The 23,799-nt window shown below is 37.3% G+C and overlaps 1 protein-coding gene across 2 annotated transcripts in view; it reads right to left on the reverse strand.

Annotated features, from left to right (window-relative positions):
* The window catches only part of ADAM10 (ADAM metallopeptidase domain 10), a 100,174-nt gene that overhangs the window by 58,894 nt on the left and 17,481 nt on the right, over positions 1-23,799 (reverse strand). The window contains exons 1-2 of one of the 2 annotated variants that reach the window (XM_067555942.1): positions 14,813-14,948; positions 2,591-2,754 (exon numbers count right to left, since the gene is read on the reverse strand). Coding sequence is in view for 1 of the 2 variants with exons in the window: in XM_067555941.1 (XP_067412042.1) it covers positions 14,813-14,963 (151 nt within the window). In the remaining variant the exon portion in view is untranslated. Of the gene's footprint in view, positions 1-2,590; positions 2,755-14,812; positions 14,964-23,799 lie in introns of those variants that run through there. The other variant, XM_067555941.1, reaches the window with a different exon arrangement.

A 23,799-nucleotide genomic window follows, 5' to 3' on the forward strand; every position in this document is an offset into this window, starting at 1 on the left:
AAGGAACCCATTTCCCTCATCGTATATACGCCTCATAACACAAAGGTTCCAATGAGAGCTTTACTGGCAGACAGATTTCATAACTTGAATTCATGTGTGTAACAGACTGACATTCATCCTTCTCAAGATACAGAGATATTTATTCTTACTGAAGTCTTGGATGGAGATTGAGAGGAGTGGAAGATAATATTTTATAACATGTAGAGACTTACTGAAATCAGAGACTCAGTATACTAGCACTATACAAACATAGCAAGAGATGGCCATGTTCTCAAGAGTTCACCATCTAAATATGCAACACAACATAGTATTACCTCTATTTTGTAAATAGGAAGCTGAGTAACAGAGATTAAGAAAATTGCCCAAGATTACACAGTAAACCTGTGGCAAAATATTACCTCTAATCTCGCTAGTCCCAGTCTGAAGCTATAACCACTAAACCATCCTTCCTAATTTGTTCTGTGGCAAAGATGCATAGCATGTTCCTATCTCTCTAATATCCTGAGCCAACACGGTTACACCACCACTACATACATCCTGCTTCAGATATCATTAGTGAGGGCCATCCCAGATTTTGACCTCAATCAGGAAGGAGGGAGGAAGTACAAAAGATCTGAAGTGAAACTGGAAAGCAATTTCCTTTTTAAATTCCAGATTTGCATTATTTTTAAATGGTTTTCCATATATGGATATAGTAGTTGGCTTTTTTTTAAAAGCCACAGCAATAATTGAACACTAGTAACTTGTAAATCAAAATAACTACAATAGTTGTAACAGGTACATGCCAAACTGGAGAATTTTATTACACAGAACAGCTAAGAGAATACTTATGTATTTGAAGAATAACTAGTAACGTTAGTGAGATAAATTTGAAATAAGCATATATAAAAAGGGCTTTACTTTGCTAGTCATTTTCATTTCCTGTAGTCATTACAATAAATATTCTGGACTCTTTCCACTTTTACTTTCTCCTTAATCTGCTAACATGGAAACAGGTATCACATCAATATTTACTTCCCTTAAATCCATTGTTTAAACAAACATATGAAAAAATCAATTTCTCCCCTATGCATTGAGATGTACACAATACATCAGACACCAGAATTTATAGTTTATATAGTGAAAGCTACTGTCCATTTGTGCTCACAGTATAAAAAAGAAAGGATAATATCTGAAGCCAGTCACTTTCAATTCAATTTTGTTCCAGTATACACCTCAATTATATAATACATATCTTCAGCATTTTCTTGATATTAAGACTCAATTTTACTTTAATTCAGAAAAAAGCACAGTGAAGCCTATATCCAAGCAAGCTTTTTTTCTTGTTAAATCTTTTATTTGATTTTTCAAACACTGATACAAAATGCAATAAGCAATACATCCAAATTTAGCTATCCTTATATTTCTATAGCTAAATTATTTCTACAGTAAGAAACAAGGCACTAAGTTTCCTGTTCTCTAGCCTACTCCATTAAATAGCGCACCCCTCTCCAACAACAAACAGCATGCTATTTTATGTATTAATCTTTTGAGAAAACAATCAATACACAAAGTTAACATCTACTAGATTAGATTAAGTAAATAATAATTTATGATAGGATGAGAAATGCACATCGCTACAGAGCCTACTGAAATTAGATAGACAAACGTATTTGGTAGTAAGAAGAATATAAATATCTCACTGAAAGTTTGTGTCTACAGGATGTCCTTCTGTAAATGGTACACCTCTAGACATATATGCTATATGTACAGGTAAACTATAAATATTTAGAGGTCAAATGACAAACAGATGGAAAATTGACAAATTCGAGGTTACAGAATAAAACTAAAATACTAGATATTACTTTGTTTTGATATTACATTGATAACATCCAACTTCATCCATCTTAAACTATAAGGTTGATCAGGCTGATTCACAATACGCTCTTGCTTAGGCCTGGTCTACAAACAGATCACTGGCTTAAAGGTGTTGTTTTAAACAGATTTTTAAAGTCTTTGTGTGGACATTCTTATCAGATTATGGCCTGTAAATTAAGATAAACTGATAAAACAGATTTAAATAGATATAGGTGTCCATACACAAGATTATACCAATTTAAATACATTTTTAAACTGATTTAAGTCAAACTTGTGTAAACAAGCCCTTGACTCTATCCCTCTGCTGAAACTCTAGTAAAAGATCTCCCCCCTCACATTTAACAAACTTCTATCTTCTTCCTAGCAAGGTCTATATGTGAAAGAACAATTCAGTGTCCATGATTTATTGGTGGTTGCTAAAAATCCTAGCAAGATCACTATCACAGCTGACTCAAGTGAATGGTATTTTTTTCTAGATGGAAATTGAAATGTTTTTATTCTGCCTGCAGACCCCTAATTTAATCTATATACTCAGAAGAATTATCCTTAATCTCTATATTACATGTGACACAGTAGCATGTCTTCCAGTTTTAATTCATGTTCCAACAGAAGCTAATTCATATGCTTGACTTCATAAGGAATGATACAAAATGGTCTGCATTAAAAATCTGAAAAAAAATCTTACAGATTAGTGATAAACTGTGGTGCCTTTGAAAAACTGTTTTGAGTGTACCTGTAATATGATTTAGTAATATGCAGATGTCATATGTCCTCAAAAAGCACTTGAAAAATCCACTTGTTCCCTCACCCATGGTGAGTAGCAATCTTTCCCAGGGGAGTGTCATCAATTTTTGCAGACTCTATGCAGAGTGGGGGTTAGTGGGTATGGATGGCAGACTGATGGAACAAGTTAGGAAAAAAGGATAAGGAAGAGATAGTAAATTACATTTTTAAAAATACATTAAGTAGAAAGCTAATTGACAGTATAGTTAAACAGGAGACAGTTTATTACTATTTTGAATTTGCAGGGGTCTTGGATGTACATGGTATTTTTCATCCTGGTTGGCAGACTTCATTCTGGGACTATGAGGTGTCAAGTAAGTTTTTTAAATCCTATTCTCAGTTAAGATAATCAATTACTAGTTAATGTCTAGCACAATAAACTCATCCTAGAATAGAACTTCAGAGTTACCTCTTGAAGATCATTTCTGTTCTGCAGTTGATATGTTGGCAATGTCTATGCTGAGAAGGGTCTTTTCCTGAAGGGCAATTTAACATTGCTCTACAATATTTGGGACAGTTTCATGGCATGGATCAAAATTTTTCAAGGCAAGGTCAGGGGCCCTAGAGAAGCAAGAAGTTGAGCTAGCGTAAGAACTCAGATAGATCTATAATCCAGTTTGAAAGCTGCAACCTCAGGAGCAAACGTGACAAAATACAGCTTCCTAAATTTAAGTTGCAGACTTCACACAAGAGTCAATCTTCCACTAAGAATCATGAATTACCTTATAATGATCATCTGAGATGGGGAGATAGATCTGATTGACAAGATTGCTATAGAAGCCTAACTTTTCTTTCAACCTTAAAATGAAATGTAAGATTATGAAAGAAGGTTTTGAAACTACTGCTGGAGAGTTTATTAAAGGAATGTGACCATCAAAAGAATCAGGCAATATTTGTAACAGAGAAGAAAAGTCAGCTAGAAAGTAAAACACTACCAATGAGATGGAGACCAATATCCTATATTAAGAGGTGAAAGCATATAATGGAGTAAGTTAAACTCCTTTACAATTAAAGTCCCTTACACGTACTTACCCTCACATACCAGCAAATCAATGTAAGTTATACCATACTAGAGTCCCTCTAATGCATCACGCCTCCTGAATTTGATCTCAAGAAAATGATCTTTGCAAGAGAAACATGATCTAGTTGGGAAACAGATTTCTAAGCTACAGACAGATTCACTAAACACCCAATAAGATAATGAGAGCAATAGGGCATCTTCCTGCATGAGAATCAGACGGGTTTGCAAATCCTGGACACGTAAAATAACTGTAGGCATGTTCATTTTAAGTAACTAGTAGCTCTTGAACATGTAACTTTTCATTTCCTTCCATTTCAGATCTTGTAAAAATAAAATAAGCTTTGTACCATCTGAAAGGGAGCAATGTCAACTGATCTAAACAATGAGATTTATGACTCTAAAGACTTAAGATCATTAAAAGTAACATGGAAACCTGTTAATTTCCCTATTAAACTGGTGTTTTAGTACATGTAATGGCACATTCATTTAAAATCTCAAACATTAAAGCTGGTAAACAAAGGGTACTAGGTGACTGACTAATTGTAAAAACGTACTGTAATATCTGTTTTAAGTTGTAAAAGCTGTTCTTTATTTGGTAAACATACTATAAGAGCTTGCTTTAATTTGTATTTACAAGTTATCTGCTTTGTGTGGTTGACTATGCATTTTGTTTTTGTACAAATATTGCATTAAGTTGTGGAAAAAACTCTCAGCACAGTAGTGATACAAAAGTCATATCTGACACTAGTAACAGAGACTGCTTATCTAAATATCAGTTCAGTTAAAATGACTCAAATGTAAAAAAAAAATTTAAATGTCTTTGGTCTCAATGTTATCAAGCAGAATTATACAGATTAACAGACGGTTCACACTGAGGAAAGTAAGCCATACTTGTATAATCTAATTCTTCATACATTGTTTTCCACCAATGCCACCAGCATGTTTTCTGGACACTAAGCTGAAGGGTATTTTGATTTCTCTGTATATAGGGAACTGCTGTCAGTTAAAAATCAAGTAATGAAGTAGTATTACAGCCTAACCTGCACATCAGACATTTCTGTAAAGGAAACACCAGCTCCAAATGCATCAAATGAGCCTAAGAAAGCAGTTAGAATACAAGGTCCTCTGCACCTTCACTCACAAACAAGAACTTTCCTCAGCAGCAGCCTCTGATCCTCCACAAAGCCCCAGAAGGAAAGAGAACCGCTGCCCTCCATCCCCAGTCTTCTAGGTGGTATCGGAGCTGTTCAATTAAGTTTATGAAAACACTAATCTGGTGTCATTAGAATTTTGCTCTGGAAAATTTTCAGAAAGTTACAACAATTAATTCACAAAGTTGTTCCAGGAGTTCAAACATTTACAAAGAATTCCTTTGCCTAGTTTCTGCTTTCATGTACATGAAAATTTTTTTCCTTAGAAAAACTAACCGAAGAAAATGTAAACATAGCAAGGAATTATTCTAAATTGGAATATTAAACTAAAATTGAAATTATCGGCATGTTCAAGTTTAATTAGTTTTCAATGTTTTGAAATATTCAGACATCTATTAGAATTCTACTCATATTTTTTAATTTTCAATAAATATCTTAGGCTACATTTACTATTGGCACAGGTGCAAAAAGTGCTTCTCCTCATCTAAAAAGAATAACTTTGCTCTCCTTACAGAAACATTTGTTGTGTAGAAAGTCTTTGGATAATTGCTTAGAATTACAACTTCTCATCCTTCTGCAATATTAATGGTATATTATAAAAGTCACTATGACTAAGAAATAAACCAAGATCTTCAAAACCAATTTTAAAAGGGTGAATTTTCTGAAATTTAGATTAAAGCACTGTAATAAAAATGTAAGATGCACCACACTTCTATAAAAGCTTTTGTCTCATTTTAACAGGCATTTCCTTCTGTACACTGACAAGAGTTTAAAAAGTTTAAAAATAGCTGTGTTTAGTGTCCTTGCAAGTATTACATTAACCTGTGTTCAAGTATTTACAACTGGGCTACTAAAGTATAGTCCATACTGCAAACTAAGGTAAGCATTCAGCCATGGAATGAGGTTTAAAATACAAATTATGCCTTCAAAGGCCTTAGTTTTACAAATGGCTCCATGCATGCAGACCACTACACAAAGATGGAGACTTAAAGTATATCTACACTAGAAGCACTTCAGCAGCACAACTGTGGTGCCGCAGCTATACCACGGTAGAGCTGCAGTGTAGACACTTGCTACAGTGATAGAAGGGTTTTCTGTCACTTAGTAAATCTAACCCCTTAAAAAGCAGTAGCTAGGTCAATGGAACAATTCTTCCATCAACTTAGTGCTATCTACAACAGGGGTTAGAGGTCACCTTAACTACATACCTCAGGGGTATGGATTTCCCACACTCCTTAGAAACATAGCTGGAGTGGGTTGATCTAAGTTTTAAGTGTAGACCAAGCCTCAATGACTTGTTTGGGTGCAGCCCATTGCAGACTCAGGGTCTACGTTTCAGGACATTTCACCTAAACCCTCAAATGGGTCTGCACTCTTGAGATAGTTTTGCAAACAGACCATAAAAGCAATCTTTTTGGTGGTATTTTTAAATGCAGTTTATGGCAGTTAAATGGCTGCAAAGAATGTGCAATATTCTCTACTCTCTACAAAGCATATTTGCAATCTTTGCTAGTGTGGTTTAGTAACAATCAGTGCTAAAACTTTTAAAATACACCAAGCAGTAATTTTGAACATGCATTCACAACATAGTTATGACTGAGTATCAAAGAAGTCGGTTCATATAATAGCAAATGATAATAGCAAAACAGATTTTCTTCCATATTCCCATAAAAATAAGTTATGTATAAAACAAAAGCTATAATAATTAGGAATTCAAAGGCTGAATATCTGCCCTTAACCCACCTACCTACCTATGCAAGGTACTGCTGTTTATAATAAGTACATAATTATTTCTTGATCCAATATCTATTTACATATGTTGGCAAATGTCACTCACAACACTGCTTTGCTTGCTTTTGTGGTTGAGCCACCAGAACCACCAGTTTTAAAGAGTGTCATACTTTTTATACACTTACTTTATTTCTACATTGAGCATTTTGAGTACACTTAATCTTTTCCATTTAGTTTAAGAACGCATTCAGAACAATTAACATAAGAATTACAAGACCATATGTATCTAGTCTACTTCTCAGCCTCCAGCAGCAGCAAGTACAATGTATGTCAGGAGAAGTGCAAAAATCCCAAAGTGGGCAACTCTATGCCAACCTAACCCCAGTGTAGACAGCGCTATATCAATGGAAGAATTCTTCTGGCAACTTTATTACCTCCTCTAGGGGAGTGGGATTAACTACAGCAACAAGAGAACCCCTCTCATCACTTTAGTAATTGTCTACACTAAAGTACTGATGTAACATTTTAAGTGTAGACATAGCCTAGGTGTTGGTATAGCCCTTTAAAACCAGAGGCTGAGGAGCTCGGGGGAGAGGAACCATGAGACAGGCTTTTGGAGAGAGGGAACCTTGACTGTGGGACACCAGCCACAGCTAGAGGAAACTGAATACAGAGGTCAGACAGTGACTCTAGGATCTGGAAGAAAAGCCTGACCTGGAGGAATGGAGTCCTGGAACCACAAGAGGACACTGAGCACAATCCCAAAAAATGCTGAAAAGTGGTGAGGAAACAGAGGTAAGGATTTTTGTGCACGTTTCTTGTTTTGCCTAGATCCGTATCTCTCATGCCATCTAAAGTGAAATGACTGTGCTGGAAACCCTATGCAAGTTTATCTATTTGCTTCAGCTATTAGATGTCTTTGAAGGGATAAACTATAAAGCAGAGTGCCCTCAGTAATGGAGTTCTGGGATGGATGTACTTAAGCTACTGGAAAGTCTGAGGGAGGGGTTACTAATCTCAGGGCCCAGACAGGTAAGCGATAAAGTCCCAGCTCTCAGAGGGGGCCAGAGTTAGATGGAGGATCTGCACCCCAAAGTATGCCTACAGATCAAAAGCCAGTGGTAGTGCCTGGACTCTGCTCAGAAAGCCAAAAAAAATAAACAAAGTCCAGTGTTGAGATCCAAACTCAGCAGCCTGGGGAGCATCTACAAGGAGCTCAACCAGGGGCTCAGGCTGTGATACCTGTCTGTGAAGGAAGTTTCCTCCTAACTCCTTCAATAAGAAGTTGGCTTATGCCCTGAAGCACATGGATTTATATCCCTTCCCCACTTCTTTGTAAAAACAAACCTTTCTAATGTAACTGAAGATGTTCTCATTCAATCTTTTTAAAAACCTGTTAGGTTCCTGAGCTTAGTTATTTTATAGCAATGGAGCTCCACTAGTTTACAGTGCAAAGTCTTTCAAAGACCACAAGCTGAATTTTATTTTGCTATTTTCATCCAATGGGGCTTTAAAACTAGCATGTAGATAAAATTACATACGACTTATCCACCATTTGAGATATCTGCTGTGTTTCACTGAAGTTAACTATCAACACACTACAATAATATTTAGAACATGGGATACGACACCAGCTAAGATGTTTAGCTAAGCAAAATGTAACCACAGATGATGGAATCTGTTTTCAATACCAATATAAAAGCAATACTTTTTTGGAGAATGCCATGAATTATTTACTGACCAGAAGTGCTCAATGTGAAACTGAGGATATTCAGTATCAAATTATAAACCCCATGTTGTTTCAGGGGCTCTACTTTCCATTGTAACTATTTTGGAGCGTGACCTTCATGCTGCATTACAACCCCCTTTGTTGATTAGAGCATCCATTTGGTAGCTTGACACCTAGCAGAAAGAATGTCTGAGAAGCTATGGGACAGCCATCAATGTCGAATGACTCTCTCCTACTAGAACAATGGGTTTTCTTTCAGTAGGTCCATAGACTTTAAATGTGTCTCTACACATAAGAGAATGGGATGGGGAGCTGAAGCACATAGGCAAGCGGGGGACAGAGGCTATTTTAAAAGACGGATGCTTTTCTAAGCAAGGGGCCAAAGCCATCACAACATGCAAGACATCCAGGCCAAGAAGGCAGGAAGCACTGCCAGGCCTTAAGGCAGTGGTGCACAAATTTTTCCGGTCACCCCCTCTCTTTCCATTAACAGAATCGATCGGCGCCCTCCTCCATTACTACATAGCCAAAGTTTCCTCAGCAGCAGAGACTCAATTGAAGGAGGAACTGGGGAGGGAACTGGGGATGGGGAGGAGCTGGGGCTAGAGGTGGAGAGGTAATGAGGGCACAGCTGGACTGAGGAGGTGGTGCTCCCTCCCAATCCCATGGAAGTTGAACTAGGTCTGGAGGCAGAGCAGTACTGGGGGCTGAACAAGATGGGGGAAGAGCAAGGCTGTGGATGGAGATGATCTGGAAGTGTGGTGCTCCCTCCCTGCCTGCCATGAGGGCTGGCCAGGGCCCTGCTGCATGCCCCTCCAAACCTTCCTCCTCACCCCACCGGGGGGGGGGAGGAGGGGAAGAAGGCGGGTGCACCCCACAGTTTGGGGACCACTGGCTTAAGGACTTCAACCAAACCCAGGACTCTTAGGAGCATCAATATCAGAAATGAGGGCGGGCAGTGCTCATACTTTATTTTCATAGATCTGTAACTCTACTCAAACATTATTAGAAAGCAACAGTGATTAGGAAATGCCTTTGCTAAGCTGATGTCCTCCTTGCTTTCATGCCATATTGTCCTGGCAGGCTTAGTTATCAACCCTAGTTCTCACAGTCAGGTGGACTCCATGGAAATACATCTAAGCAACATGGGGCTTAGAAGCAAGGTGGATAAAAATAATTTTTTAAAAAAATTTTAAAAATCAAATTTTTATTTACATTGGATTTTTTTTACTTTTTTTAAAAATCAATAAAATACTAAATTTCTCTCGCTTAAAAATTAACAGTTACTATTAAATCTCATCACAAACATGCTAAACTTACACTTATAGTCTCATAAAAATGAATTAATGGCTCTAGTCTGTCCAGCCTAACTACCAGCTCTTGCTTCTTGAAAGTTCTGGGCTTTCATCAGTTTCTGTTTCGCAGCAGACTAAAGTCACATGTGCAAAGAAAGACACAGGGTGGATAGGATTGTTGTTCTGTGCTTATGTGGTGGTGGAGCTGGCCCAAGCAAGACAGAGGAGTTAGTTAAGACACTGTTTTAAAGACAGAGACACAAAGGACGGAGGCAGAATAGAAAGGAACAGTGGAGTGGACTGGAAAGAAAAGGGAAAGACATTATTTTTACTTCAGCATAACTCAGCTTTCCCAAGGGAACCTCATCCTATACTTGTTTTCTCAAAAAAAAAAAAAAAGAAGTGTCAGTGAGTTCTATGGGGCTTATTCCAAAATTAAGTGCACTCTAAGTGCAAGTCCTAGCTTTTTTAGCAACTTGGAATCAGATCTGCATCCTTGCCGGAAAAAAAATGTAAATGATTAACTGAATAATAGAGTGAGAAGGATGACAAATTTAAAAATGATTTTGAATATGTTTCAGGATTCCATGTAAGCTTCCGACTGTGACTGTCTATCTGCAACAACTTTAGAGTCATCCGTTGGTATTTTTAACAGCAGTGCTGACACTGAACATGTTTCAGACAACAAAAGTATCAGTAGCAACCAAAAGATTTCAATCATCCAGTAACCATGGATGGGTTTGTAGTAAGGACCAGCAAATAGCAACAAGACACCATAGATGAAAAGATTGCTCGGCTCATTTATGCCACAAATTCTCCTTTTCGCATTGTTAACAATAAACACTTCATTGACATGGTTGAGTCCTTACAACCAGGCTACACTCCACCTGGTAGAGCAGTCATTGATGGAAGGTTGCTAGGTACAGTGTATAAGAAGGAACTTGAACAGTGTGCAAGAAATACTGAGGGGAAATTTGCCCGTTTAAGCCTTGATGGGTGGAGCAATGTACACAATGATCCAGTAATATGTGCCTGTGTGACAACAGAAGATGGGGTTGCCTATCTTTCAGAAACAATAGATACATCGGGAAATGCCCACACAACAGAATATTTAAAGGTAGTGGCAATGAAAGCTGTAATAAACTATACACAAAAATTCAACTGTCACATGCGCAGTTTTGACACAGACAATGCTGCAAACGTGGCAAAGATGAGAAGATACTTAGAAGATGAAAGGGAAGGCTGCTCCTTAACAACATATGGCTGCAGTGCCCATTTAATGCATATTTTAGCCAAAGACTTAAGTACGTCTTCTCCAGGAATAAAAGAAAATGTTGTTGAAGTCGTAAAACACTTCCGTAACAACCATTTTGCTTCAGCTTCACTGAGGAGAGCAGAAGGATCCAAACTAATTCTCGCTCAAGATGTTCGATGGAATTCTGTGGTTGATTGTTTTGAACAATTTATTAAGAAATGGCCTATTCTCATAAAACTTTGTGAAGAAAACCATGATAAAATAGATGAAAATACCTCATCCAAAATATCTAACATTGGATTAAAGAGGGACGTAAAGGATATGCTCAGTATACTGAAGCCTATATCCATAGCCTTAAACAAACTTCAGAGAAATTGTTGCTGCATTGCTGATGATGCTGTCAAAATTTGGAAGGCACTTCAAGAGACACTGAAGAAAGAAATACCTCACCAGAAAGTTAAACTGCAGGCGAATGGATCAAGCACTAACTCCACCTCATTTTCTTGCGAACATTCTCGACCCCAGCTATAAAGGTAGATGCCTAACTTCTGAAGAAGATGCTGCTGCCATGGCATGGGCATCTCAAAATCACTCCTCAGTTATGCCAGTCATAATAAATTTCAGAGCTGGAGCGGTACCATTTAAACTGTACATGTTTACTGATGATGTTTTGAACAAAGTCACTCCCCTGAATTGGTGAAAATCATTAGCCAGGCACCTTGAAACTGAGTTCCTTCAGTTGCTAAGCCAACATTTCACAGCATTAGCTTCCTCTGCAGGCACAAAGAGAATATTTTCATCGTTTGGTATTATTCACTCAAAGCTAAGAAATCAACTGGGAATTGAAAAAGCAGGAAAACACGTACTTCTGTTTCAGTCTATGAATAAAAATGACAGTGGGAGTGAGGAAGATGAGAGCTAGTTGTAGAAGTTTTAAAGACAGCCTACGTTTACTGTCATGATGACCTGTCTGGTAGAGTTGTTAATTTTTTTTAAATTCTCAAAAATAGTTTAAGGACAGCCATCAGCTGGCAACTCAGGAGACTGCTGCAATTGCAAATGTGAAACATTTATATAACATTTAAGATTTAGTTTAATAAAATATAAGTGCTATTGTGTTTGTGTGTGATTTAGTTCTTACCATTGCTAATGTACTGCTGCTGCATCTGCAGCTTGACACAGGTAACGAGTATTATGTACTATTTCCTAAATTAATAAAAATCAAGTTAACTAAAAATTACACAAAGTATACCTCCTAGATACTGTAAAGTGCTGTATTGAGTTATAAATTAATATGTTTTAGTGATCAGATTTACATCATTGTTTAAGAAATATGTGAAGAAGTATCAGTGGAAAACTTGATTTAAATCAACAATTTTTCTCAGTGATTTAAATTGTCTTGATTTAAATCAATCCACCCTGCTTAGAAGATCTGGAGCTCTGGTCTCAGGTGCCCACTGATCCCCAAAAGAAGTTCAAAGCAGCAAACACCACACAGGCAGAGCAAACACTGCCAAGAGATGTAAAGATTCTTGTGCCTTTTTCTGAGATGCTCCAAAACCTCCATTGTTTGTAGCAGGCCTTTAAAATACAACAATGGAAAAGACCTAAGGGCTATAGAAACAGCCTCTTCGTGTCCCATGAAATCCTATTTCGGCTTGGTGAGATATAAATAGCGGGGAACTGCTATTTCTTTTCTCATGCTTGCATTCCCCTTAAAGGTACATAATGAATGAGGCAAGGGGATGCAGGAATAGAAAGGATAGCCATGTGGGGCAGGGCATGAGACTAGGATCTAGGTGATCTAGGTTTTATCTGTCCTCTGCCACATGCTTCCTATATGTTGATGGTCAAGTCATTTGGATTAAAAGTTTTAGATGTGGCTATTAATCATTCCTCATTTTCTGGATTCTTCAATTATGACACCTACAACTCCAGCCATAATTGAAAGTTCCGGAGGCTCAGAACCTCTGATATAACAAGCCCTGGATACTTCAAATGAGGCACGCAGTCACTGAAGCAATCAAAATTAGAACATCTGAAATTTGATCTTCCACAGAATAAAATAGAGATAATACTTTCCTACATCAGAGATCTATATGGCTATATCAATATTACATATGTCTAGATTCAGGCCTGGGTTACACCTAAAACCTATGTTGACCTAGTTAAATTCACACCTGAGACATAATTAAGCTGACCTAAGCCCCAGCATTGACTCCATTAGGTTGACAGAAGAATTCGTCCATCGACCTAGCTACTACTTCTCAAGGGGATAGATTTAATACAGCTGTAGCCTACAGAGCTAGCTTTAGCATTTTATTTCACTTGGCAGTAATGCAAGGAACCTACAGGCCTGTCTCCGATAAGACATTAGCTTAAGCAATTAGCATAAGGCCTGTGAACTCTGGCATCGATAAATGGCCAACAATTACCCTGAGTTTTCGGGATCTTGGAATAGTGTGCTTAAGGGAGGGAGGCTGACTAAAATGCTACCAGGTAACCACAGAAATGTTGAACAGATATTAGGCTTGTATATGTTAGGGTAGACTGACAGCTGCTTAATCAAAACATAAAAAGATGCTTAATCAAGCATTTGCTCTGGCAACAAACTGATATATATGGTGATAAGCTAAAATCATTAATATATTCATCTATAGGATAAAAGTTGGATATAGACAAGGGAGGCTGGACATTTGAATAAGTATTCATGACAGCCCCTAGGCCCTACAATAGGTCAGACCACCATGTAAAGGAGGTCATTGTCATCCATTGATCTGGACCATCGAACTCATTTGGCATGAGAGCGATAGAGCTGGTTGTCACTTACCATCAGATCCCCAAGGAAGGGTATGAGTACATATGAGATGAACAGTACAAGATATTACCTTAACTCTGTGTTTTTATGTGGTTTGGAGCTTTTGTGGCTTTACTAATTGTATTAACAAAAGCTGTTACAGTTTTGGTTTGCCCTCAGCGTGCGTGTCTTTGTTGTGCACTCTGGGGTTCCAAATCAGATACTGAACTCAATAACCTTGATTCTGTCATGCCAGATTCTGGGACTAGAACAACACAGTCCCCCAGCTCTTTAAATTGGCATTAATTGGAAATCAATAATAATTAATAACCACTAAAGAATCGGGCAACACAGCGACAGAACAACCCCTTATGTCGCCGTAGTGTCTACACTACGAGTGCAACAGTGGCATAACTGTAGCATTTGTAGCATAGCTGTACAGCTATGCTGCTGTAGCACTTGTAGTGTAGACAGCTTCAGTGTAATATCTTACATTAATGTCTTGTTCATGTTTCAAATTTGACCATAAAAAAATTAGGAAGTGCAAAAGTTAGCATTTTCTTTGTAAAGAGAATTCTTGCATTTACCATCTAACTACAAAATTAGAGTTTTTCAAACCTTTGCAGCACAGTGCTACATGTAACACTATGGAATTATCTAACTCCACTGTGCCATAGAAAATTTGGTAACTGAAAACTTAAGTTATATTTTCATGCAGAAATATAGAAAATGCATTTTTGTTGCTTATGAAATGTAGTACTTTGTCTCAAATTGGACTATTTTCTTCAATGAAGACTACTATTAAGAAAAGTTCAGTATATAGCTTTTTGCTATCGATGTCCAAAAATGCATTACAAAACCAGAAATAACCCTGCCACTCCACTCTTAACATCGATAAAAAACAAAAGATATTTAAGCTTACCCAAAAATAAAACCTTCGGTTTGAGGTTAAACAAAAAAATCTGAGGAAGACTAAGTGAACATGACAGCTAGTTGCAACTCAGTGTGATTTACTCTGAACACTTACAGTTAATTCACTTACATTATGAAAGGTATCTAATTTTTTTTTAACATATTCAAGTTATATAAGAGGATATTCATATGTACTTGTATTGTACTTCATGCGTTTGTATTTTGTTAAAATAAATGGAAAGTATTCTTAAGATAAATAGCTTTAAATAAAAATTACTCACCTTCCATGTGCATGAAAATTTAGATGCAGAAACTGGTCTTCATGCAACACTGCTCTTTTGGCACGCTGGTGTTTTTGGTGTAATGAATCCATATCATATGACAATCCTTCATAATGTCTAATATATTTATTTAAAGGATTTCCATACTGGCCTGTGAAAAGAAAAAATAGTAATTGAGTCTCAGCATAATTAAAAAATATCTGTAAGTATAACAACTTGACATTTTTCTTTTACATTCCTAAAAGAAACATACTTGCATTTTCATTCTGCATTGGTAGCCTTAAAGTTTCTACTCAAAACTGAAGGCTTACTTCTGTAGACCAAACATGGCAATCAAAAGCACATGCAGTGGATACATATACTCTTCCATGTGATAACTGTGTTTCCAAAGCACTTTTCCATGCAAGAAAAATAAATGGTTGAAGAAACATCCCTGAAGGTTTAGTCTGAGTTCAAGCCTCCTGGCCGAGACATTTCCCAGTAGGAGAAGATTTTGACTCATGTTGAGTACATAAGAAAGTGCATGGAAAAGAGATCTGGCTGCCCTGAGGACGGAAGGGAACACAAGGTGAGCTTGGGCCAGGAGCATTGGCCAGGAGCATTTGAGAGCTTTGCCTTGCTTTAAAATACAGTGCAGACAGGGCCTACAAAAGCTTTAAAGTTGTACTAAGGCAGAAGTACCCAATGTCTAGCATAAGACTCACTGCAAGACTAGATATCTAAATGGTCATCTGGCATTGGTAAGCTGGTGATCTGACTTCTCTACTGCTGTGCAGACATCTGCCAAAAGATAAATTAACATTATGTGCTAAATTAGGTTGCTAAAGCAGCCTAATATACAAAAGATGAAAGGAAACAAAACAAGAAAAACAAAAGGAAGGGGCAGAAGATGTTAAGTAGGAGGGGCATTAGGAAGAGGGAAAGAGAGGGGTCAAAGCTGATGGTGAGCAGCCTGTGGAGTATCCGACAGGAGGGGTTGGAGCAAACAGCATGTCACTGAAATTTCCCCAAGTACACTTTTTTCATTAATGTACAGGAGACTGAGGGTTTGCTGCTGTTGCTGCTACCAACTCCAAATGAATGAGTGACTCCAGGGCTGGCTTTGCCTTGGGAATTTCTTCCTCCCACAAACTCTCATGGATGGGAGATTGATGGAGACTGGTGTCCCCGGATGGTGAATACTATCTATTCTATGTTTTAGGGCAGGCCACTATTTGTTTCCCCTTCTCTTTTGTGTGTTTCATATTTTTAAATAAAAACTTCTGTTCCTATTTTATAAAGTGAATACGCAAAAGTGACAGTACAAAGTAAGTTTCATAAGTGATCATTTGAGACAAGATATTGTTCTAATAACACCTGACATTCATTAAGCATGTTCTAAGCAATTATTCTTCCTACACAGTGATACTAAGTATTAGCAGTTATGTATAGTCTCTCCTGTAGTATCCGAAACATCACAATTGGTATACAACATTCTTCATGCATAAAATTTACTTCAAAATTAATAATAAGGCAAGCTCAAAGAAGGCTTTGTGGAAACAACTGAAGAGGAAGTGATTCAATAGCTCAGACTGGGAACAGAAAGCCAAGTAAAAGTTTAACTGTGGAAAGCAGCAGGAAGGAAGAATAGAAAAGAGAAACAAACCCAACAGGAAGAGAAAAGATAAGTAGATATGAAAGGCTGAGATCAGAGATAATACTTTTATATCTTGCAAAGCATTTTTATTGGATATTAATGCACTTAAAGTGACTGAGGATTTGGGCTATATGATCCTGCTTCCTAGAGTAAAGGTTTGGGTCCAGAATTCAAAGTGCTCATAAAAGGAACAGTAAAAAAAAGGTGGGCACTTACTGAAATTTGTAAGTGAATGTAAACTTCAGGCGTCAATCAACAACTTTGAAGATCAGGCCAAAAGTTATGATACTGAATTTGAAAGATTGGTTCCAATGAGGGCATTGAAACTGAGTTTGGGTTGTTTTCTATAAAATTGTATTGACAGTCTTTTCACTGTGCATTCTTTGTTAGAGTGGAGCACTAAACAACCCATAGTATGTTTAGGAAAATCAAAACTAGCTACACTAATTAAAATAGGCCTTAAAACATTACACATATTTTGACATGCAGAACAAATGAATGTATTTGCCATAAGTACTTAATATGTAAATATATATATATATAAAATTGGAGACAAGGAGGCCTTCCAGCTTTGTCACTAACCGCAAGCAGAAGACTAAAATAACCAATTTTTAATGCTTCCTCTTGCAAATCCATAGATATAGCTTCATTTGAAGTTGCTGTATGTGGTGACCACAGTCACATGCATTAGACAGCTTTTTATAGCTGATCATAGTTCACACCACCATTCAAATGGAAACACCAACTCTGTAGCACTGTACAAACACTAATTTGCAGTTTATTGTGGAAAAGTCAAACATTTTTATAAATAAACCAATAATTCTAAAACAAAAATTGTCATTAGTATAAATTTTGTCAACCAGACTTCTAGAAGAAATATTCAAATACTACCAATATTTATTACTCAAGCTTTGCTCAATGGTTTGCCAAGTGTTCCCCCACACCATCCCTTTGGCAGGCTGTACCCCATGACTTCAAAGGTGGTTTGGCAAAATACTCTGGTTCTAAAGAAGACACTGCAATTGTATCCTTGGTGTGCAATGGCAGTAATGAAATGAAGTAAAAGCACCACCTTTACTTAAACCAGCTACAATCCAGTTCTCTCAAAAAATCAGATGTTCCTTTGCCATATACTTCACTCAGGACTAAGTGGGGATAAATGGAAGTTCAGATAATTTATTTTTAAAGTTAATATACACAAAGTTGTTTATATCCAAGTTAATGTACTGGAAGTAAGATATGCACAGCCTTTTATCTCTAGGCTGCCAGTTTTCAACTCCAGATCTAATGACTATTTAATTACCTACATGAAATGTGTTGGTTATCTGAACATTTTCTTGTAGAAAAGTGTCCATATAAAAAAATATTTGACACTACTTTTATTTTTCAGCTAAAAAGAATTGTATTGGCAAGGAGGGGAAACTACAATATGTACAAGACTTTGAAAATTTAATCACAATTTTGATTTTTTTTAAATTAATCTACTGTTACCTTCTGAAGTTTGCCCAGTTAACGTTCAGCAGTTCAATTCCATATATATGGCCCCCGGTCAGCATTATCCCTGTGTTTCTGCTCCAAAGAAAATAGCACACTTCTATCTTGTTCCACTTCTGTTACTGTGGCCTGTTCACCATCTATTTCTTTCCCCATTATAATTTTTTTAATATGCTCACCACACTTGAAACTGATTGCTCATGTATTATCCAAGAATCTTTCCTATTCTCAAGATTCTCCTCCTGGGAAACTCATTCTTGTTTCCGGTCCTTGATCTTCCAGAATTTGGCCTGGACCATCCCCTTTCCTCTAGAACAGCGGTTCTTAACCTTTCCAAACTACTGTACCCCTGAAGCCTGAGTCCCACCCCCACGGGGCTGAGGCATGTAACTTAGTTTCATAGCGCCCCTGTGGCTCCAGGCAATTACCTTTCTTGCCACCCCCAATACCAGCTCTGCACTTGCGACCCCTCTAAAACTCCAGGTTAAGAAACACTGCTCTAGAAATTAGTGTTGAGGGGATCTGGAGGATTCAAGAGAGTAAAAATAAATATATCCAAGGAAAATCAGATTCTTAAATTTTTTCCAAATAATTAATTTAAGGGGAGGAGAAAATGCGGTTTTCCCTATAAATTAGTAGTTTAATCCCAAACCAAGTCAACGCCAGGACCCTCTGTTGCTCTGCCCAGCTCTCCGGCAAGCACAGCTCCATAGGGATTTCTCAATCACCACTATCCGCTTTAAAGGTAAAAGTTTCTCAAGCAGAGAAGACTACTGAAGAATTTATGGAGCTCAAGGCTTTGCCTCCATAGCTTGTAGCATTTGCTGCCATAAGACAGCTATATGTTTTGTTTAAATATAATTTTATTTTTAAATTTCATTCATTCAATTTTCATTAGCTCTTTGTTCTTGTGCTATGAGAAGATAAATAAGTAGTAAAGAAAGTCAATCAGGCATTCTTATCCCTTATGTCACCTCACTCATCTCCTCATCACACTAATCTCACACTTGAAAAATATCCTGGAATTGTCCATGCCTCTAGTAATTGTCCCCGATTTCTGAATCTGTTACACTTCTGGTATATCTTTTCTGGAGATGAAGTATCCAAAACTGAACTAAATTGTCAAAGTAGAGGGCTTACCATTGATTTGCACCTCCCCTTACCTTCGCAGCCAAATTCAAGTGAAATTCATCCTCCTAAAAGGAGGACAATAGAGCACAGAAGCCTTTGTGTATGCCCCAAGAGTGAGACATTTGGAAATTTAGATTCATTGTAGATGGTTACCTCCAGGATTTTTTTTTAGATTTTCTATTTAGGTTCTTAAACCAGGCCATCATTGTTATTTGATCACTTTACACAATAAAACAGACTAGCATTTCATTTGAATTTCCTTTTCCATTTTTGCCTACCAAAGGAAGTCATGCATGTTTTAATTATTAAAGCAAATACTAGTATACTATGCACTGCTTAGCAGAAGGGCAAGGGTGAAGCAGTTAGCTTTACATCTGGATTGGAAAGCAATGTTTCTTCTATTAAGACAAGATTAGGCATAGCTTTCAGAGAAATGACTCCACAGCATCAGGTAACTGAAGTTTAGCTGAGACAACATCTTTATGACAGATTAATTTCAAGACTCTCACAGTTTTGACCACCATATACGAGTACTGCCCTGCTGCTGCTGTTGCAACAAGGGAACTATGCTACATGCTTCATCTTCACTAAACACCAAAGAAAAACAATTTGAGTGTTCTCCAGGACTAGTCAATCATTACATTTTATTTAGATTTAGACAAGAAAAGATGTCCATGCAAAAACTTTGATGCTCCATCAAAGGACGACCACCCAGCATTAAATTACATACAGAAAACAATAAACTCAGCCAACCAATACATCAAAGCAACAGAAAAGCTTCCCCAAACATAAGAACACTCAGTCTTTGCTCCAAACTATGTCTTTATGAATGCAATAGTGTAAAGTAAAAATGATTGATTATATTCTGGTTTGAGATATTTGCTTCTATATACAATTATGTTTTAAAGAGAAACTCAGAACTAAGCAGAAGTAATTTTAGGACTACTCTCCAATTAAGTACTGCTGATTCTTCAGGCTCTTTGGCAGAGCAGTAATTAAATTTTCCTAAGTGTAATAAGTTTAAAGGATTTAACTGGAATGAAGTCAAAGATATCAAAGAATTTTCTAAATCACAAAGTCATTTCATACCTGGCTCTTATTAATGTCACTCAACTATATAAAGGTCATTTTTTTATTCTCCCAAGTCAAACATCCAAAGGAACATGAACACTATCTATTTTCAGGCTACCCTGTCAAGATCTCTTTCAAAAGTTCAAAGCAAATTGTGCTATAGTAGAGATATAAACACCTAATTTCCACCTGCCAGCATAACACTGAAAGTATTAAAATTACTTTTATTTATGCTGAATTTGCTTTTAAATAGACTCACTAGAGAGGGGGACATAACCTCAGCTGTGCATTCTATTGCATTTCATTCAACCTGGTAAAATAGTAAACCCAAAACAGGGTAAGCAACATCCTCTAATTCAAAGAATATTCAGAGGACCTGTTCAGCTAGCAGGAGAATTCTTCAGCTACTTTAGAACGTACATATTCTGCATGACAATGAATAAGCTATATCTGAAGCAATAAGCTAATCAGCTGGGATAGGAGAGGCTTGTAAAACAAAGAGAGATACGCATAAATTCTTCTGCAGATTAATTGATTCTCTAATAGCAGGTATTAGAAGTCCTAGTCTATGGGGGAGGCAGGAATTCATACACCCAAGTTTGTTTGCTGGCTTCTTTGTAACATTCAAAAAATATCAGGATGGGAGCACATCATCAAAATAATTGTTTTTAAGCTAACAGCTCATAAGCAGTTTCCTTCACAAAATCTCACCCAGAAACATTTAGGACAATTATTAATGGAAAGTAAAGTTAGGTGCAGACTGGCAGGCATACAACTGATTTCCAATACTATGCAAATTAGTTATTAAAGTTAGGCTCATCAACATACCTTTCTAAAAACTAAGACCAAGACGACCATATGCTACTTTAAATTATATAACAATGAGCACTTAGACAAGGTAATGGGAAAATTCAGAAACTTGTCATCCAATTTTTTCAAATCAGAATGGGCAAGAGGAATCTTCTCTCCAAATGAGTGCAGGAGGAGGTAGGACCACATATCTAGTAATGGGTTAATTCAAGGAACAGATTAAAATTACTCCCTACTCTACACTGCTGTTTTCCATGTACTAATGAGATTAAATTTAAGAATAATGTCCCAGCTTTTTAGTCCAGTAAAAAAGTTAGGAGGACTCTCTATCATCTGGTTAGTAGATGTTGGATAATTGTTTTTGTCCATACCCTGTATTTGATGCCAAACACTTGATAACACTAAGAACTACAAAGCAGTGGGGAGAAGGAGAGGGGAGGCCTCACCAGGCTAAGTTCAATCTCCAGCAGACATTCCCATTCAGGGAGGGAGGCACATCCCTGAAGCAGAACAAACAACCTATACCTCACCTCCCATGAGTGGGCTCTGAATTTCCAGGAGACAGACTTCTAATAGCACGTGCCAGAGCACTTGTAGTGGCAGGAGGAGAGTGAGCACAGACCTGTAGAGGTTTGGGAACCATCTTTGAAAAATTTTAGAAAAACAGCATTGATGTCAGCAGGTCCCTCCTAGCCACCTTTCTCCATGGAGAGGAGCTATTTCTATGGAGTTAACAGGCTGAAGAGAGAAGTTTGAGTTAGCAACTGCGGAACAGGTCAGCTAGAACAATTAGGGAGAAGACAAGGGTGTGGAAATGGTTTGAAGAAGCTAGTAAAGAAGCAAAATGAAATCACCAAGCTTTGTAAGCTTTTATAGTTTGTTTCTATGTTGGCGTAGCTTGTCTAGCTGGATTATAAAGTCTGAAGAGTGGGACCTGTCTCATACACCATGACTATGCCATGTCAAGTATATTTAGAACACCACATATATTTAGAGCAGAACACAAACCCACAGTCTAACATCCAGAAGTGTAAAGTACATAAATGGGTCATCCCTAAATGTGCATTTAGAAGATGACCAGAGTTCTGAAAAAGTAAGTGGATATTAGAAAACAAACAATGAATTTCAAAAGACTTTGAAGCAACATCCTGGCCTTACTGATTTCAATTGGGCCAGGTTTTCATCCTCTGCTTTACTCCAGTGATGGGAAAAACATTACCATTAATTTTGTATGTAAGTTCAAAGTATAGACAGGTAGTAATTGTATCTCAGGGTCTTTTTCACAAAAATATACTTAAAAATATCATTTGCCTGAAGTACTACAAAACAGATTAAATAGGAATGCAAACAAGTTTTCCTTTATAAAAAAGTACACATCATATAACAGTATAAATAATGCAGCATTAGGAGTTGCTAATGGCGCTTTTAAATATGCAGTCAACTAATGTAAAGATACAAGACATGTCTTGCAACTAAAATACCATGATTCTGTGACCTGTTCATTAAATTAAATATTTCACCAACTGCTATCAGAAATTAAGTCTCATCATAATGGGATTTCAAAACATGGAATACTACCTTGATTTATTGTATACTAAAAGCAGTGTGTTTTCAGCTAAAGATATTATCTAATTCTGAATTTACTATTTTGGTTTCTCACAACATAAATACAAGTTATTAGCTAAGCTGTCATAAGAGTGCTCCCAGTTACCCCACTATTAGTATAAAAGCACCAACAGAATAATCAGGCATTCATGTCCCATTTGCTTTCCCCTACCATCTGTTCTACAGAATACCATTTTCTGATAGAGATCTGAATACTTACTGTTAACTATCTGACCAACAGGCATGGTAATAAAAACTGAATTAGAGAGCACAAGTGACTCCTCTAGACAAGCTTCCCATTTTTTAAAATGATGTTTAAAAAACAAATTGACAGGGTACGGCCAAGAAGCCAAGCAGGAAACACCCATATCAAACTCCACTGGTACACAGGCAATAAAACTTCACAGCAATCATTTGTAAATGGTTGATAAGCTTCCCTGAAGTTCACATTTCTCAAGGTCTGCATCTCCCCCAAAGTTTTGGGGAGCAGTCTTTGTAAGCAACTTCTTTGATGAACACAGAAAATTCAAAGCAAATCTTCCTATTTATCTTGGTTTCATATTTGATAAGAAGGCAACTGCAGAGTTTGCTCAGTGATAAGAGTAACTCCATTTCTTCAGGAAATTACAGCAGTAAGAAGGGCAGAAAAAAGTACCTCTAATTCCTTACTCTGTGGGAATAGGAGAAAAGAGCACAGTAACGGAGAACTCCCCAAGAGGATTGGAGGGGGAGAAGAGAAAATAACAGTATAATTCCATTGGAGACATTGTGTATGATTCATATTGCTGGACTTTTACCGAGAAAGACACTCAAAACTGTCCACGCTCAAAGTTTTTTGATCTTTAAGGAATATCTAAAAGGGGACACCTATGAGACTTAAGGTAAAACAACTAAAAGTGAGAAGTCAAGGTGCATAAAGTAGCCACTTCACATTCAGGAACGAGCAGTGTGTATGTGTCTGGGGGAATGACAGGGATAATGAGCTTTAATTTATGCACATTAACCTTTACTTGATTTGCCTTGTCTCCTGAGGGTTGGGCAGGTCTACACTTAACTTAAAACACTGCAGCGGCACAGTTGCACCACGGTAGTGCATCAGTAAAGACGCAACTACGCCGATGGGAGAGCTTCTCCCATTGGTGTAGTTAATCCGATTCCATGAGAGGAGGCAGCTATGTGGACAGGTGAAGCCCTCTCGTTGACATAGCACTGCATACACTGGGGATTAGGTCACTATGTC

The sequence above is a fragment of the Emydura macquarii genome, unplaced genomic scaffold (assembly GCF_026122565.2).
Source record: "Emydura macquarii macquarii isolate MOO-44397 ecotype Brisbane River unplaced genomic scaffold, CSIRO-AGI_Emac_v2 contig_1644, whole genome shotgun sequence".
Taxonomy (NCBI): domain Eukaryota; kingdom Metazoa; phylum Chordata; order Testudines; family Chelidae; genus Emydura; species Emydura macquarii.